Raw genomic sequence first — 18,532 nt, 5'->3', positions numbered from 1 at the left:
TCACCCTATCGCAGTTTAATGCCTTCCAGCAAATGCCATTTCACTAAAATTTACAACAAAATAAATCATCGCCCATTTGCTTCTCCCATAAAAATGATTTTCAATTTATTTTTGTGGATTATTATTTTTAACCTATAAAGGATTTTAAAATAATAAACGGAGTGAGGGCTCAATCCAAGCGATATAATTATTCACAGTGGCCATTTTTAATTGGAGGGAAAGTGCCTCAGCATAGTGCTGACGTTCTGATTAAAATGAGTGCTGTGTCTCTCACTTGACCCACTTAGGAGCCAAAAGAAGGATATAGTCCGTAAATATATAAATTAACATATATGAGCGATGGTGGTATAGTGGTGAGCATAGCTGCCTTCCAAGCAGTTGACCTGGGTTCGATTCCCGGCCATCGCAACCGAGGTACTTTTAATACCCCTCGCAGGTCAGAACTGACATGTGGAACGTTGCAGCAGGATTTTAAGAGAAAAAAATGTCCATTGCAACTGACAAAATACTTTGATCTTCCATGGAATCCCATGCGTCTCCCACAGAATTAAAAAGGAATTTTAAAACAACAGTGAAAATGGTGATCAAAAAAGACAGAAGATTTCTAGGTCACAAACAGTGCTATGGATACTGCAGGGGAAGGTCATGTATTAGAGATTGACAGATACAGAACAAAACCAACACTCGCACGACAGAAACTGGCAGATACAGAGTAAAGCCCATACGCAATTACGAGTAATTGACAGGTACAGGGTGAAAACCTCTCTTCCATACCAGAAACTGACAGGTACAATGAAAAGCCACCCACAATTTAGCAGAAACTGGCAGGTAAAGAGTAAGACTCACACTCACACTTCAGAGATTGTTTCCCCTCACAGGAGAATCTAGAACTATGGGGCAAAGGCTCCGGAGAAATGGCCGGCCTTTTAAGACTCCGATAAGGAGGAATTTCTTCACTCAGAGGGTTGCGAATATTTGGAATTCGCTGCCCCAAGGAGCTGTGGATGCTCAGTCGTTGATTATGTTTAAGGCTGATATAGATTCTTGTACTGCAGAGGAATTAAGGGATATCGGGAAAGGACAGGAAATCCGAGTTGAGTTCGAAGGTCAGCCATGATCTTATTGAATATCAGAGCAGGCTCGAGAGGCAGTATGGCCACCCCTGCTCGAAATTCAAATGTTCTTAGAAAGTAAAACGAATACTCACATATCATAAATATGTCTGGTACAGATAAAACTATATTAATATACCAGAGAACGACGGGTATAGAGTAGAACCCACATTCATATACCAAAGATTGACAGACACAGTGTAAAACATACACTCAGACACCAGGGATTGACAGTTAGAGTGAACCCCACATGCAATTAGCAGAAATTGATTCTGTTGATACGATACACTAAGTGCCCAAAAATCTATATATCTCAGTCTTGAATATACCCACCGACTGAGCATCCACAGCCCTCTGGGGTAGAATTGAAAAGATTCATAACCCTCCGAGTGAATACATTTCTGCTCATCCCAGACCTATAAGTTGAACCAACACTACCATACACTTATACTCCAACCACTTGCAATAAGGGCAAATATAAAATTTAATTCCCAATTGATTGCTGTTAACTTTCTGTGATTCATGTACGAGGACACACAAATCCCTCTGAATACGAACATTTACTGGGCTTTCACCTTCTAAAAAATTCCGTATTTTCAATCATATAAAGTAAAACACACACACACATACCAGAGTCAGATTAATACAGAATAAAACCCACACTCAGCTACCAGAGACTGAACAACACACAGTAAAACCCGCACTCACACACCAGAGACTGTCAGGGACAGAGAGAAAGCCACACTCACATCGATGAAATTGAAAGGTACAGAATAAAGCCCACAGTCACATACCAGAGACATACAGATACAGAGTAAATATCACACTCACTTCCCAGAGATTTACTGATACAGTGTGAAATCCACACTTAAATACCAGAGACAGACAGATACAGAGTAAAACCCACACTCAATTCCCAGAGAGTATTTTTTGTGGGGGCTGCGCGACCCATTCAGATTAACATGCATGTGCAGTTGTTGCCATTAGAACATCGTAGAATCTGCTGCACAGGACCGGCAGCTTAAAGGGAACATTTGCTATAGAATAAAACCGACACTCAGATACCAGAGACTAACAGATACAGAGTGAAAGACACACTCACATACCAGACACTAACAGATACAGAGTAAAACCGACACTCACATAACAGAGACTAACAGATACAGAGTAAAACAGGGATGCGGTCACCTGCACTGAGCACGCCAAGCGCAAGACGGTCACTGCCATGCATGTGGTGTACGCTCTGAAACGGCAGGGCCGCACTCTATGGATTCGGCGGCAGAACAACTCGACTCTTTCAACCAAACACAACACAAAGGCTCTTTTAAGAGCCACTCACCACCTCACAGAGAGAGCAGTGACCTGGGAGCGGGGATAGATTGACGATTTACATTGTGATCGGTGAAGATCTATATTTAATTACAAGATCAAATTTAGGTGTGGAGGTGTTATAAATCAGCATACGCACGATGGGTCGAATGGCCTTCAGTCGTTGAATCGTAGACATTTACGGCATAGAAGGAGGTTATTCGACCCTTCATCTCTGCCGGCCGTAGCCTTGTCGGTAGCGGCACTTCTGTAACTCAATTTCTGGTCTGGGATTTATGTGGGTGTTGATTTTACTCTATATCTGACACTTTCTGGGATCTGACTGAGAGTTACTGTGTATTTCTTAGGGTCTGGTATGTGAGTGTGTCTTTACTCTATAGCTCTCTGTCTCTGCGATGTATAGTATTATAGAATGTTACGGCACAGAAGGAGGCCATTCGGCCCATCGTGTCTGTCGGCCATAAACAATCTATAAAGCCAAATCGCACTTTACAGCTCTTGGTCCTTTGTCTTCCAGTTTACGGCACTTATGGTCATATCCAAGTTATTTTATTAAATGTGATGAAGGTTTCTGTCTCTAACACCCTTTCAGGCAAAATAATTCCAGACCCCAACCACCCTGTGGGTGAAAATAAAATCTCATTTGACGGAATGTGTAAACCTCTTCAGGAACTCCCACTCCAGTGTGCGGGTCACACACTCGGTTTATCAGTAATTCGGATGATAATTAACATCGTCTTAATGAGGCCCATTTAATGAATGATAAAAGCGATTTGTAAAACGATCACATTTTTGTTGATTTAAGTGGGATAAAAAGAAATCTGATCATGCGCTAAAATACAACCCTCGCCTCCCCCTCAGTTGTCGAAGCCACTTCTAAAACAGAGGAGGACAACATCGAAATTCTAACCGTAGAGCTGAGCAAAGTAGTAGTGACCTCAGTGTACAAGCCACCTGGCACAGATTTCAGCTTCTCTAACCCTGTACCCAACCTGCACAATAAACCACAGATCATCATTGGAGACTTTAATAGCCACAGTACCCAATGGTGGTACAAGGAGACTAACAACGATGGAGAAGCAGTCGAAGAATGGATGGACACGAACCAGCTTAGTCTCATCCACGATCCTAAATTGCCAGCCTCCTTCCACAGTGCCCGCTGGAAATGTAGATATAATCCAGATCTTGCCATTGCCAGCAAAGACATCGCTGGCTTCTGCAAGAAGCTTGTCACAGACCCAATACCACAGACACAACACCGTACTATTGGCATCCAGGCAAATGCAGCAGTGTTACCAACCATCGTACCATTCAAAAGGCGCTTCAACTTCAAGAAGGCCGATTGGAACGGTTTCACACGAGCACTTGACCGCAAGGTTAAACGCATTAAACCACTACCTGAGCACTACAACCTCTTTGCAAAAGCTGTCCAAAAAACAGCTAGAAGGAAGATCCCCCGATGTTGCAGAGTACACTACATCCCTGGTCTCACCAAGGAGAATGCTGAACTCTACTGGGAGTATGTCTCAATGTTTGAATCTGACCCCTTCTCAGAGGAAACAATATCTACCGGTGGGAGGGTGATGTTAAGTATCTCTCAAGAACGTCAAAACACCCGGAACACCATGATAGAGACAACAGATCTTACAAAAAACAGCAAGAAGGCATGGTCTCTCATACGCAAACTTGGTGGTGATCCCAAGAAAGCTGCCCAACATCCAAATGTGTCTGCTAACCAAGTTGCACACCAGTTGCTCCTGAATGGAAAAATCAACAAGAAACAACCAAGAGCACAACTAGATAGGAAGAAGTACAGCGATGATCCTGGCTTCACTAGACCATTCACCATGGAAGAGCTGGAAACTGGTACATCTAATCTAAAACACGGGAAAGCAATTGGTCTTGACAAAATAGCAATGGAGCAGATAAAGCATTTTGGACAGCAAGCAAAGAAGTGGCTCCTACAATTGTTCAACCACTGTCTGGCAACACACAAGCTACCTAATATCTGGCAGAAGGCACATGTAATAGCACTATTAAAGCCTGGAAAAGATCCCTCAGATCCTAAGAGTTTTCGGCCAATTTCACTGCTTTGCCACACCTATAAGCTGTTTGAACGCCTGATACTCAATAGGATAGCACCAACTGTGGATGAGAAGATCATTCCAGAGCAAGCAGGTTTCCGCCCCGGCAAATCAACAACAAGCCAACTGCTCAACCTCACACAACACATCGAAGATGGTTTTGAGCAAGGGATGGTAACAGGTGCTGTTTTTGTAGACCTGTCAGCAGCATACAATACAGTAAACCATAGACGTCTCCTCTGCAATCTTCTAGAGATGACAAAAGAGATTCACTTAACAGAGCTGTTAGAAAGCACGCTTCAGAATCGCCGTCTCTATGTTGAATTAAGTGGGAAGCGCAGCAGGTGGCGTATTCAGAAGAATGGTCTTCCTCAGGGAAGCGTGTTTGCACCGCTGCTGTACAACATCTACATGAATGAACAACCTATTGACGGTGTCACACGCCGTTTTATATAGGCTGATGACTTAGGTGTCACTGACCAAAGCACTGAATTTAAGACCGTGGAGAAAGCGCTTTCTGAGGCCTTGGAGGGACTAAAATCCCACTATGAAGAAAACAACCTTCGCGCAAACCCATCAAAGACGCAAGTTTGTGCATTCCACCTCAGAAACCGTGAAGCCAAACGCCAGTTGAAAGTAACCTGGTGTGGAGCAACACTGACGCATTGCGAGCACCCTATCTACTTAGGAGTCACCCTTGACAGATGTCTCACCTTCAAGAACCACATCGAGAAGACAAAGGTGAAAGTAAGTGCACGAAACAACATCCTGAATAAGCTAACTAACACAAGATGGGGAGCAAGCCCGAAAACATTGCGAACCAGTGCACTTGCTCTTTGCTATTCCACTGCCGAATATGCCTGCCCTGCATGGGAAAGGTCTACTCATGCCAAGAAGATGGATGCCATTCTGAATGCAAGCTGCCAATTTATCACAGGTTGCTTAAAACCAACAAACACCAACAGCCTATATACCCTGGCGGGTATCGCTCCCCCTGATATTAGAAGAATGGTGGCCAGCAAGAAAGAGCGACTCCGTCAAACATCAGATGAGAGGCACCCTCTGCATTGTCATACACCTACACCCAGCCATCTAAAGTCCAGGAAGAGCTTCATGAACAGTGTTGTTCCATTACAATAAACCTCATCTGAAGCCCGCATCGCCTTGTGGAAAGACTGGCTCGCCAGTCTTGAACAACCCCCAGCAATGGAAATTTTACCTGATGAAAACCTCCCCCCAGGAGCTAATTGCAACTGGGCAATCTGGAAGTGCCTTAACAGACTTAGGACCGGTGTAGGTTGCTCAAAGGTGTCACTAAGCAAATGGGGATATTCAACCAGTCTGACAACTTGTGAATGTGGAAATGAGGCATAGACTATGCAACATCTCCTGCAATGCACATTGTTAGAGGAACCCTGCACTGTTGCAGATCTTGCCGAATCCAACAACAAGGCGCAAAAATGTGTCCAGTTCTGGCTGGGCTATGTATAGACTGTCCGTGGACACGATAAGAAGAAGAAGCCTCCCCCTCCCCTGCACTTTTTAAACCGGCGGGAAGGACCCATGCGAGCACCGCTCCCCCAGCGGATGCCGTTTCCTCTGTGCTCGGCTGATAAGGACTACAAACACGGTCGTGGTCGCTCTTTCCCTCTGCTCTCTGTCCGGTTCATTTACAGCGCGTGCCGACGAATTAAAAGCTTGTTTAAGGGACGAGACTCTGATTTCAGTCACTTTATTCTCTGTCAAGACCTTTCCAATTTATTTATGCAATTTAGGAGTCATCCGTTTATTAAGTGAGACTTCCTGCAGTGTAACAAGGCAGAATGGGAGTTAGTTTAGAGAACAGAAGGGGGTCAGTTTGATCACTATGTACCTCTTCCCTTTTCACAGCAGGACTCCCAGTTCTAGTTTCACTCCCGCAGCCGCGCCTGTGCAAATGATCGGTCGATAATCTGTGAAACCTCACTTTTACAAAGATTGACCTGGAATGTCTCCTGTTACAGAATCAATGGGGATTGAATCGCACCTGTTACAGTTTGAAATTGAACCCGAAATTAATCCTGATTGTATCTGTTAGATCCGTGATTCTTTAAATAGGATGTTTCCCCAAGAACTACACGGAGGCTGTAACTTAACAATCAACAGGTGTTTACTGGAGTAGAGTAGTCTCAAGACTGAAGTACAGAAGCCTGCTCCGGCTTTATATACAGGTGTGGTCACTGCCGGTACTACAGTATACAGGAGCTGTAAAACAGTTCTCTCTTAAAGGTAGATACACAACAATTCCTCCCCTTTTAGATTAACAGTACCCATAACATTCAAATAACAGTTAACACTTTAACATGCACAATAAACAGAAATAGTCCATTTATAAATTCAGTCTTTGGGGCGGCTTCCTGATCCTTTCTAGATAGCACCTTTGATGCGCTATCAATTACCCATAAAAGACGGAGAGTTAGGAGAGTAACTAAAAGGCTTTTATTAACAAAGAACAGAGCATGCCTCTCGTGGTTGACTGGTTTCCAAGAGGGCAGGGGCCTGCAGAGCAGTCACCTTTATACCTGGGCATGTGGGTGGAGCCAGGGGCGGAGCCAGCTGAGGCATGCATAGATACAACACTGTGCAACAACAGCAACAACGGTGAACAACAATAACAGTGGTTTACCACATTCACCCCTTGTTTAAAATTGAGTCCGGCGGGGTGAAGTGTACTAAAGGTTCGTGTAAGTAAGTCTATCAGGTGGCCTTGTATGCCGTCCTGATCGTCGTGGTGGCGGCGGTGATGGTGCAGCATCCAACGTTGAATCTGGCGTCTCATTGAGTGGTTGGGTGGTCAATGATGGGTCTTGGGGCTGCGGCATGCCGTCTACAGGTGTTGGGTTGTGGGTAGTGGTGGATGGCAATGGTAGTGTTTCAGGGGCACCCGAAGGTGCGAGGTCTTGTATGGAGACTGTGTCCTCCCGCCCGTCCGGGTACGCCACGTAAGCCTACTGGGGGTTGGCATGGAGGAGGCTCACCCTCTCGACCAGGGGGTCCATTTTATGGGACCTCATGTGTTTCCGCAGTAGGACGGGTCCTGGAGACATCAGCCATGTCGGTAGCGAGGTGCCCGATGTGGACTTCCTGGGGAAAGTGAACATTTTTTCATGGGGGGTGGCATTGGTGGCCGTACAAAGCAGTGACCGAATGGAATGGAGTGCTGCAGGGAGGACCTCCTGCCAGTGAGAGGTCGGAAGGCCCTTTGATTTTAAGTTTAAGAGGACGGCCTTCCAAACTGTCGCATTCTCTCTTTCCACCTGGCCGTTCCCCCGCGGGTTGTAGCTGCTGGTTCTGCTTGTAGCAATACCTCTCGTGAGCAGGTACTGATGGAGTTCGTCGCTCATAAAGGATGAGCCCCGGTCGCTATGGATATAGCTAGTGAAGCCAAACAAGGCGAAAAGGTCATTCAGACCTTTAATGGCCGTGGTACTGGTCATGTCTGGGCAAGGGATGGCAAACGGGAAACGGGAGTACTCATCAATTATGTTGAGGAAGTACACGTTGTGGTCAGAGGAGGGGAGGGGCCCTTTAAAATCGATGCTCAGGCACTCGAAGGGGCGAGTGGCCTTGATCAGGCTTGCTCTGTCTGGCCTATAAAAATGCGGTTTGCACTCGGCACAGAGTTGGCAGTTCCTGGTCATGGTCCTGCCCTCCTCGATGGAGTAGGGCAGGTTACGGGATTTGATGAAGTGAAAAAACCTGCTGACCCCCGGGTGGCAGAGGTCATTGTGGAGGGTCTTCAGTCTATCAACTTGCGCGTTGGCGCATGTACCACGTGATAGGGCATCTGGGGGCTCATTGAGTTTCCCGGGCTTGTACAAGATATCTTAATTGTAGGTGGAGAGTTCGATTCTCCACCTCAAGATCTTGTCATTCTTGATTTTGCCCCTCTGCTTATTATTAAACATAAAAGCTACTGAACGCTGGTCAGTGAGCAGGGTAAATCGTTTTCCGGCCAGGTAATGCCTCCAATGTCGCACAGCTTCCACAATGGCCTGGGCCTCCTTTTCGACAGAGGAGTGTCGAATCTCAGGGCCCTGGAGGGTCCTTGAGAAAAAGGCCACGGGTCTCCCCGCCTGGTTAAGGGTTGCAGCTAGGGCAAAGTCGGATGCGTCGCTCTCCACTTGGAAAGTGATGGACTCATCCACTGCGTGCATCGTGGCCCTTGCAATATCTCTTTTTATGAGAGTGAAGGCTGCACAGGCCTCTGCTGTCAGGCGGAAGGAGTTGGACTTGATGAGGGGTCTGGCTTTGTCAGCATAGTTGGGCACCCACTGAGCATAGTACGAGAAAAACCCTAGGCATCTCTTCAGTGCTTTTTGGCAGTGGGGGAGGGGGAGCTCCATAAGGGGGCGCATCCTGTCGGGGTCGGGGCCAATGACTCCGTTCTCCACTACACAGCCAAGAATGGCAAGGCGCGTGGTGCGAAACATACACTTGTCCTTGTTATATGTTAGGTTCAGCCGCTGGGCCGTACGGAGGAATTTCTCTAGATTAACATCATGGTCCTGCTGGTCGTGGCCGCAGATGGTGACGTTGTCTAGATAGGGGAAAGTGGCCTGGAGCGCGTTCTGGTCAACCATCCGGTCCACCTCCCGTTGGAAGACTGAAACCCCATTGATGACGCCGAAGGGGACTCGGAGGAAGTGGTAGGGATGACCGTCAGCTTCAAAAGCTGTGTACTGGTGGTCCTCAGCCCTGATGGGGAGCTGGTGGTATGCCGACTTCAGATCAATCGTCGAGAACACCCGGTATTGTGCTATCTGATTGACCATGTCAGATATGCGGGGGAGTGGGTATGCATCTAACTGGGTGTAACGATTGATTGTCTGGCTGTAGTCAATAACTAGGCGCTGTTTTTCGCCAGTCTTCACTACCACCACTTGGGCTCGCCATGGGCTAGTGCTACCCTCAATAATCCCTTCCTTCAGGAGTCTTGCTACTTCAGATTTAATGAAGCTCCTATCCCCGGCACTGTACCGCCTGCTTTTGGTAGCGATGGGCTTACAGTCGCGGGTGAGGTTAGCGAACAAGGCGGGGGGAGACTTTAAGCGTGGAGAGGCTGCAAATGGTGCGTGGTGGGCGATTTAAAAGCTGCTGGCTGCAGACTGTGAGAGGGGGGAGGGGTCCGCCGTACGCTAATGTGACACTTTTAAGGTGGCACTGAAAATCCAACCCCAGTAGAACGGCAGCGCAGAGATGGGGCAGGACAAGAAGTTTAAAATTTTTGTATTCTGTGCCCCTTACTGAAAGGGTCACTACACAGTAGCCACCGACGTCTGCTGAATGGGATTTGGAAGCCATAGAGATCCGATGGCGCGTTGGCAGGACCGGGAGAGAGTAACTGCGCACCGTGTCGGGGTGGATAAAGCTCTCCGTGCTCCCGCTGTTGAAAAGGCAGGTAGTGGCGCGGCCATTTACCGTAATGTCCATCATGGACCTGGACAGTTGGTGAGGGAGAGATTGGTCCAGCGTCACGGAGGCCAGCGTATGGTCAAGCGAGTCACTGTGGTCGTCAGACGAGGCGGTGGTTGAGTCCGGGTCACCCGTGATTGGAGTTGGAGGTGTCCAAGATGGCGGACAAAATGGCTGCGCCCAGGATCCCGATCCCCACGCGGCTGGAGGTGTCCAAGATGGCGGTCAAGATGGCTGCCCCCACGGTTCACATGCGGCGCTGCTGGCGTTAGCGGTTTTACCTTTGCAGGCGCTGACGTAGTGTCCTTTCTTCCCGCAGCCAGAGCAGGTAGCATTTTTCGCCGGGCAGCGTGCTCTGGGGTGTTTAGCCTGGCCACAAAAGTAACATTTCGGGCCCTTGGACATCGCTGCAGCAGTTGGTGCCGGGGGTGGCGGTCCCATGACCCAAGGTTGAGGCGTCCACAGTGCCGAGCGGCTAGGGGAGAATGCGTCCATATTCCGGTGGGCCGCGTCTAGCGAGAGCGCGAGGGACACTGCCTTCTTCAGGTTGATTTCGCCCTTCTCCAGCAGTCTCTGCCGGGAGTAGTCGGACTTGAGGCCCGCAACGAAAGCATCTCGGATAAGTCCCTCCGTGTCTGGCGCGGCCGATACCTCTTTACAATTGCAGGCTCGGCCGAGTATCTGTAGTGCCCGTAGGAATGCCTCCACCGATTCCCCGGATTGCTGTTTGCGGGATCTCAGGAGGTGTCTGCCATAAACCGTATTTACCGGGCGTGTGTATTGTCCTTTTAGCAGATCGATAGCCGCCGCATAGGTAGTTGCGTCCTGGATGAGCATGTAGACTTGGTGGCCCACCTTGGAGGCCACGATTTTTAGTTTGTTTCCATCTAGTGTCACCGCTGAGGCTTCCAGGTAAGCTTTGAAGCAACGCAGGCATTGTGCGAACTTGGTAGACAAACACGCCTCTTGAGGGTCTAGGTCCAGGCATGTTGGTCTGAGGGCATGCAGCAGCGCCTGCTGCTCAGCGTTTGGTGCCGTCATTTGCTGCAGCGCTGGCTGCTCAGCGTTTGGTGCCGACATTTTGTTTCTTGTTAATAAAATTGATGCGCTATTAATTACTCATAAAAGATGGAGAATTAGGAGAGTAACCAAAAAGCCTTTTATTAACAAAGAACAGTGCATGCCTCTCGTGGTTGACTGGTTTCCAAGAAGGCAGGGGACTGCAGAGCAGTCACCTTTATACCTGGGCATGTGGGTGGAGCCAGGGGCGGAGCCAGCTGAGGCATGCATAGATACAACAGTGTGCAACAACAACAACAACAGTGAACAACAATAACAGTGGTTTACCACACTCCTCGACGGGAAATGCAGAGTTGCAGGCAGATTCGAATCAATCTCGTCGCCACTGTTAGATCCGTGATTCTTTAAATAGGATGTTTCCCCAAGAACTACACGGAGGCTGTAACTTAACAATCAACAGGTGTTTACTGGAGTAGAGTAGTCTCAAGACTGAAGTACAGAAGCCTGCTCTGGCTTTATATACAGGTGTGGTCACTGCCGGTACTACAGTATACAGGAGCTGTAAAACAGTTGTCTCTTAAAGGTACATACACAACAGTATCAGCCTGGAATTTGCAAGGGAGTGATGGAATAAGATAAAAAGAATTTAAAAATGTTAGGAAATCTTTGACTAATAATGAAGTTACTATCTTAATTCTGTGGTTCAGAAAGACATTGGTGGGCTTTTTGAAAATAAAAAATCGTTGGCGGTCTGACTGTTGAGGCCAGTTATTTCCGCCCTATTGATTGGCAGGTTGGTCAACGGAAAACACAAATGAAATTCATACAAAGCAACCAATCATAATTTCGCTCTCTGAGTTCCTTAAGAAGGTATAAGGAAAGCAGAAGAGCAGTAGCAGAGGAGACTTTCATTCTTTCTCTGACCGTGTGGAAATGTCTGGAAGAGGAAAAACCAGCGGTAAAGCTCGGGCCAAGGCCAAGTCCCGCTCCTCCCGGGCCGGACTGCAGTTCCCTGTGGGCCGTGTTCTCAGGCTCCTGCAAAAGGCCAACTTTGCAGAGTGTGTGGGTGCCGGAGCCGCGGTCTACATGGCTGCTGTGCTCGAGTATCTGACCGCTGAAATCCTGGAGCTGGCCGGCAACACGGCCCGCGACAACAAGAAGACCCGCATCATCCCCAGACACCTGCAGCTGGCCATCCGCAATGACGAGGAGCTCAATAAGCTGCTGGGAAAGGTGACCATCGCTCAGGGTGGGGTGCTGCCTAATATCCAGGCCATGCTGCTGCCCAAGAAAACCAGCACTGCCAGCTCCAAGAGGAAGTAAAGCGGACAAGATTCAATCTAATAACCAAAGGCTCTTTTCAGAGCCACCCACTGTATCTAGGAAATGGCTGGTTACTGTTCTGTTCTAAGGGTCGCAATTTTTTTTTTTATTCATTGATGGGATGTGGGCATCGCTGGCTGGCTAGGCCTGCATATAGTGCCCATCCCTAATTGCCCTTGAGAAGATGGTGGTGAGCCGCCTTCTTGAACCGCTGCAGTTCATATGGTGTAGGTACACCCACAATGCTGTTAGGGAGGGAGTTCCAGGATTTTGTTCCAGCAACAGTGAAGGAACGGTGATACAGGTCCAAGTCAGGATGGTGTGTGGCTTGGAGGGGAACTTATAGGTGGTGATGTTCCCATGCGTCTGCTGCCCTTGTCCTTCTAAGTGGTGGAGGTCGCGGGTTTGGCAGGTGCTGTTGAAGGAGCTTTGGCGAGTTGCTGCAGTGCATTTGTAGATGGTACACACGGCAGCCACAGTGCGCCGGTGGTGGAGGGAGTGAATGTTGAAGGTGGTGGATGGAGTGCCAATCAAGTGGGCTGCTTTATCCTGAATGGTGTCGAGCTTCTTGAGTGTTGTTGGAGCTGCACTCATCCAGGCAGGTGGAGAGTATTCCATCACACTCCTGACTTGTGCCTTGTAGATGGTGGAAAGTCTTTGGGGAGTCAGGAGGTGAGGCACTCACCGCAGAATTCCCAGCCTCTGGCCTGCTCTTGTAGCTACAGTATTTATATGGCTGGTCCAGTTCAGTTTCTGATCAATGGTAACCCCCAGGATGTTGATAGTGGGGGGGTTCAGCGATATTAATGACATTGAATGTTAGGGGGAGATGGTTAGTCTCGCTTGTTGGAGATGGTCATTGCCTGGCACTTGTGTGGTGCGAATGTTACTTGCCACTTGTCAGCCCAAGTCTGAATGTTGTCCAGGTCTTGCTGCATATGGACACGGACTTCGTCAGTATCTGACGAGTCTCGAATGGTGCTGAACAATGTGCGAACATCCCCACTTCTGACCTTATGATGGAGGGAAGGTCATTGATGAAACAGCTGAAGATGGTTGGGCCAAGGACACTGTCCTGAGGAACTCCTGCAGTGATGTCATGTGATTGAGATGAATGACCTCCAACAACCTCAGCCAACTTCTTTTGTGCTAGGTATGATTCCAACCAATCTCAGATCTAAATTAACATCTTAAATCTTAAATTCTACTTTGAAATTCACAGATTTGCCCATTCAGTTATCTATCCACCACTCACCTGACAATCAAACGCTGCCACACAGTAACAGAGTAACATACAATTGGTATCCTGTATGAACGAATATCCCCTCACTCACAAGCAGTACTAGTGAGTGGTCGTGCTTTTCCAATACTCACCTGTCAATCCCACACTGACACAGTACCAGAGAGTGACAGATAAAGTATCTAGTATAGCCTCACCAGACAATTTAAAAATGTCACATTGTACTAGACAGTGTCAGATACAGTATCTATCGTTTTTCGCCAGCCAATCTGCCACTGACAATGCAGAGAGTGACAGATACAGTATCTGTCCCATATTCAGCAGTGAATCCCACATTGGCACATAGTACCAGAGTGACAGAGGGAGTGTCTATCCCACACTCAATGATCAACCACACTGTTCACACTAGAATCGGATGAGCGCGTCCATCTGCTTTTAATGGTTGTTTGGAGTTTTCAGCTAGACCAATAAACTACTTGGCAATGGTTTTAAGCGGAACATAAACACGGCGCTGAGGTATCTGTCAAAATCAAAATGGTTTCTGCTGAATCATTGTCTCTTGTTGCAGCACTCGCTTTTAGCCAGTAGATGACAAAGACGTCTAATAGTTTGGAGAGTGCGGATTGTGTCCACACATCCAGACCGCCGTGAGTCTGGTGTTGGCCGAGGAGCTGGCCAAGAACGCCAGCTCCAAGTAAAACTCTACAATTTACTGACAGAAATATGGAAATCACAACGGCTGCTTTCAGAGCCACCCACAGCCTCTCTGAAGGAGCCGCCAGTTTAATGCACCGATTTCGTCAGTTTATTCATTCCGGCCAAAGTCCTGTCAATCTGGTGAGGAAATTAGCAGAAAATTAGTGAAACTGCCCCAATTTAATGTCTGTCTCTGTCGAATTTAATAATTATAAATAAAATCTTTCTTTTTTGAATGTGATGGAATGTTTCAAACTTAATTTTAAAATTGATCAATTGAGGCCAATAGTTAATTCTGTTAAGGAAATGGGATTCCAATCAATCGACCAATCCGAAGTAGCCTCAGGTTACAGCGGGTTCCGACAGTTAGAACTGGAGACATTGCAGTCCATCCAATGACTTTATTTAAACCCTTGAATTTCACAATCCCCGACAGTATCTGTGCAGGAAGCAAACTTCAGAAGGAGAATAATCTCACAAGTTGGCCTCTTGTCACAGCAGCTCGGTTTAACCTATTGTGAGGTGGAAAGCTCCGGTTCCCCGTCACACCATCTGTCTGATATATAAAAGCTGAATGGAAACAGAACACTAAGCGCATGGACACCCAGGAAGACTAAAAGAGCATTTCACTGCGAGGGGAGAATACAGGGTCCGGCCCAAAGAGTCACTTGTAACCGCATAATAATCCTTATAATTCTGAAGCTATTCCCCACCCCAATATATCCCCGCTCCCGGTCCCAGGGCGCTGCTCTCTCTGTGAGGCGGTGGGTGGCTCTGAGAAGAGCCTTTGTTTTGTGCCCTGGATGTTGTCACTTTTCGCTGGCGCTTGGCTCCGACTTTTCCCAGTCCTTTGCCTCCTTTACCTCCTCCAGGCCGGACAATTCTTTACAGGAATATCAACTGAATGATAAACTCTCGCCGTCCTGATGAATTTATGAAGCCAGCCCGGATCTGGTTGAGAAAGGCAGAGTGTGAGAGAGGCTGGGACGAGACAGAATCAGAGTGATAGACAGAGCAGAGACAGCGTCCTCTGAGCTTCAGTTCCGCCTCCAGCTTTCATGCTTCAGCATTAAAATAGTTTCCTGCACCTCCCCCTCACCCCCACAGTGTTTAAAGTGACAGGAAGGGACCACGTGAGCTCCCCTCCCCCAGCTCTGCCAGCGGGGGCCGTTTCCTCTGTGCTCGGCTGATGATCGCTGAACACATCAGGGAGCGGAGATATCACGGGCCTGAGTAAGGGAGCAAACAGCAGCCTCCTCACAGCAGCACATCGCATTGAGACTGTGTCCGCAGATGGGCTTTGAGTCGGGGTAATTTCATCGGAAGCTGGGGATTGTTTGTAAGAGACAGATTGGAACAGGAACTAGTTCCGGAACATGGAGTGAGTGGGGGAAGGGAGAGGCCATTCTCGGGCTGTGTCTGTACAGTGTAAGATAACTTAGAATGTAAATCACCTCGCTCTTTCAAATCATTGCTGCTTTCTCCAGATCAGTCGTGAATGTTCCTGATTCAGTTCCAATCTCACCGTGTGTGTTATTATTGTTCAGTGAACAGGGAAACAGCCTGACAGTGAGGATGTGCGGAGATTCACAACGTGCATCGATTGCAGGCAGCAGGTGAGAAATGTGAAATAACACAATTCAAAAATCGGTTATTTCCTTTGGGTGCGTTGAGTTCTCCAGAACCGTGTTGCTGGTGATCGAGAGATACATTGTCGCTCCCTCAGATATATCAGTATCCGGGCTCTGAGACATTCTGTTAACTATTCAGGCAGCTCCATCGCACACACAGTAAGTAGACTATCACTCACAGAGCGCAGAGACACAGAACTGGCCTCTATCCTATTATAACAGGCAGCAGAAGCACTCAGCCCCACAGTGATCCGAATTTCCAGTGTTACATTATGAATCTCACAGTAACTTGCAGTAGTTGAATAAGATGCTGTTTCAAAGCCCAAACACATTGCACTGATAGGCATATCCATTTTCACTCCCTTACACATACGAACAGATAGACACTGATATGGTGTCAGTCCTCGCTGCTGGCTGTACACGGACAGTCAACCCGAATAACTAAAGTGTGGAGATGCCGGATTTGGAATGGGGTGGACAAATGTCAGAAGTCACACAACACCAGGTTATAGTCCAACAGCTTTATTTGAAATCACAAGCTTTCGGAGCGCTGCTCCTTCGTTAGGTGAAGTGGAGAAATGCATAAAGACACAGCTTATATAGCCAGAGAATAATGTCAGATGTTTACAGGTAATCGAATAACTAAAATACAAGACCAGAGAGTCGGAGGTAATGGACTGAAACAAGCCTCCTCCTGAGACAGTCACAGATAATCTCAAACGAGCATTGGCCTACACAAGGTGGAGAAGGAATGGAATCCAATAGTTGCACAGAGCAAGAATAGTACAATACAAGAGACTGTCAATTACATAATAATTCTCACACTCACATACATTACCAGTATAAGAGATACAGAATCAATCCCACACTCACAACCAGTAGCAGAAATGACAGCTACAGAATAAAGCCCACACTCACAAAGCAGTGACAGACAGGTACAAAGTAAAATCTACAATCACACCAGAAACTGACAGGTACAGACAAAAGACTAGAAACTGAGTTAGAGTAAAATCCACACACACATCCTAGAAACAGAATGCTATAGAGTAAAACCCACATTCACAAACAGGTTCACAGCTATAGATAAAATCAAAACACAATTAAAAGAGACTGACAGATACAGGGTGAAACTTGCACTCACATCCCAGAGAGTGACCGGTACAGGGTGAAACCCACACACACACAAGATTAGACGGGAAGAGACAGACTAAAGTCCACATTCCCATACCAGAAACAGACAGCGACTGATTAAACCTTACTCATATAATAGAAACTACCAGATACAGCATAAATCCCCACTCACGTACTTGAAACTGACATTTACAGAGATCACACCACACTCACATACAAGAGGCAGAATGGTACAGAGTGAAACACACACTCACACAACAGAAGCTGTCAGATAAAGAATAAAACCCCAGAGACTGACAAATACAGAATAAAGCCCACATCCAAATTATAGACTCTGAATGATAAATGGGACAACAAATCTCAGGCACCAGAGAATGACAGCTAGAGATTAATGCCATTACTCACAAACCAGTGACTGACAGATGCAGAATAAATTCCACACTCCCATCCCAGAAACTGACAGGTACTGAACAAAACCCTTACCCTTACAACAGAAATTGAAAGGTACAGCAGAAAACCCACACTCACATATCAGAGACTGTCAGATACAGAGTGAAACTCACACTCACATACCAGAGACTGTCAGATACAGAATGAAACTCACACTCATATAACAGAGACTGTCAGATACAGAGTGAAACTCACACTGACATATCAGAGACTGTCAGATACAGAGTGAAACTTACACTCATATACCAGAGACTGTCAGATACAGAGTGAAGCTCACACTCATATACCAGAGACTGTCAGATACAGAGTAAAACTCACACTCACATACCAGAGACTGTCAGATACAGAGTGAAACTCACACTCACATATCAGAGACTGTCAGATACAGAGTGAAACTCACACTCATATACCAGAGACTGTCAGATACAGAGTGAAACTCACATACCAGAAGATCACAGGTGCAAAATAAATGCAAGATTTACATACCAGAAACTGAAGATAGTGAAACAACACAACACTCACATTCAAGAGACTGACAGATACAGAATAAAATCCACAAACACATCCAAGAGACAGTCAGCTATAAGAAAATAAGAAATAGTTATATTGCCCCTCAAGCCTGCTCCGATATTCAATAAGATCATGGCTGAACTTCTGCCACAACTCCAATTTCCCACCCTCTCCCTAAATCCCTTGATTCCCTTAGTGCCCAAAAGTCTATGATCTCAGTCTTGAATACACTCATCGACTGAGCATCCACAGCCCCATGCAGTAGAGAATTCCAAAGATTCACTACCTTCTGAGTGGATACATTTCTCATCAACTCATTCCTAATTGTCCAATGCCTTGTCACGAGTCTATGACTTCTGGTTCTAGACTCTCCTGCCAGGGGAAACAGCCTCGCAGCATTTACCCCTGTCAAACACTCTATAATTTGAAATGTTTCAATGAGATCACCTCTCATTCTTCTAAACTCCACAGAATATATGCCCATTATAATCAATCTCTCCTCATAGAACAGCCTAGGAATCAATCTCGTGAACACTTGATACACCCCATCTA

General features: G+C 46.9%; 1 protein-coding gene and 1 non-coding gene across 2 annotated transcripts; both read left to right on the top strand.

The window, feature by feature from the left end:
- The first annotated feature begins 336 nt into the window (after nucleotides 1-336).
- Nucleotides 337-408, top strand: trnag-ucc (transfer RNA glycine (anticodon UCC)). The gene has a single exon. It is a non-coding gene; the product is annotated as a tRNA-Gly (tRNA).
- Nucleotides 409-11,932: 11,524 nt separating this feature from the next.
- On the top strand, nucleotides 11,933-12,322 carry LOC147114423 (histone H2A type 2-C-like). The gene has a single exon (XM_085993916.1). The coding sequence runs from the start codon at nucleotides 11,933-11,935 to the stop codon at nucleotides 12,320-12,322; it is 390 nt and encodes a 129-aa protein (XP_085850042.1).
- The last annotated feature ends 6,210 nt before the right edge of the window (nucleotides 12,323-18,532 follow it).

Source organism: Somniosus microcephalus, chromosome 7 (assembly GCF_052327205.1).
Source record: "Somniosus microcephalus isolate GS21.2 chromosome 7, FLI_Smic_1.0, whole genome shotgun sequence".
Taxonomy (NCBI): Eukaryota; Metazoa; Chordata; class Chondrichthyes; order Squaliformes; family Somniosidae; genus Somniosus; species Somniosus microcephalus.
The sequence above is the reverse complement of the archived record's forward strand: the minus strand, read 5'-3'. Positions and strand labels throughout refer to the sequence as shown.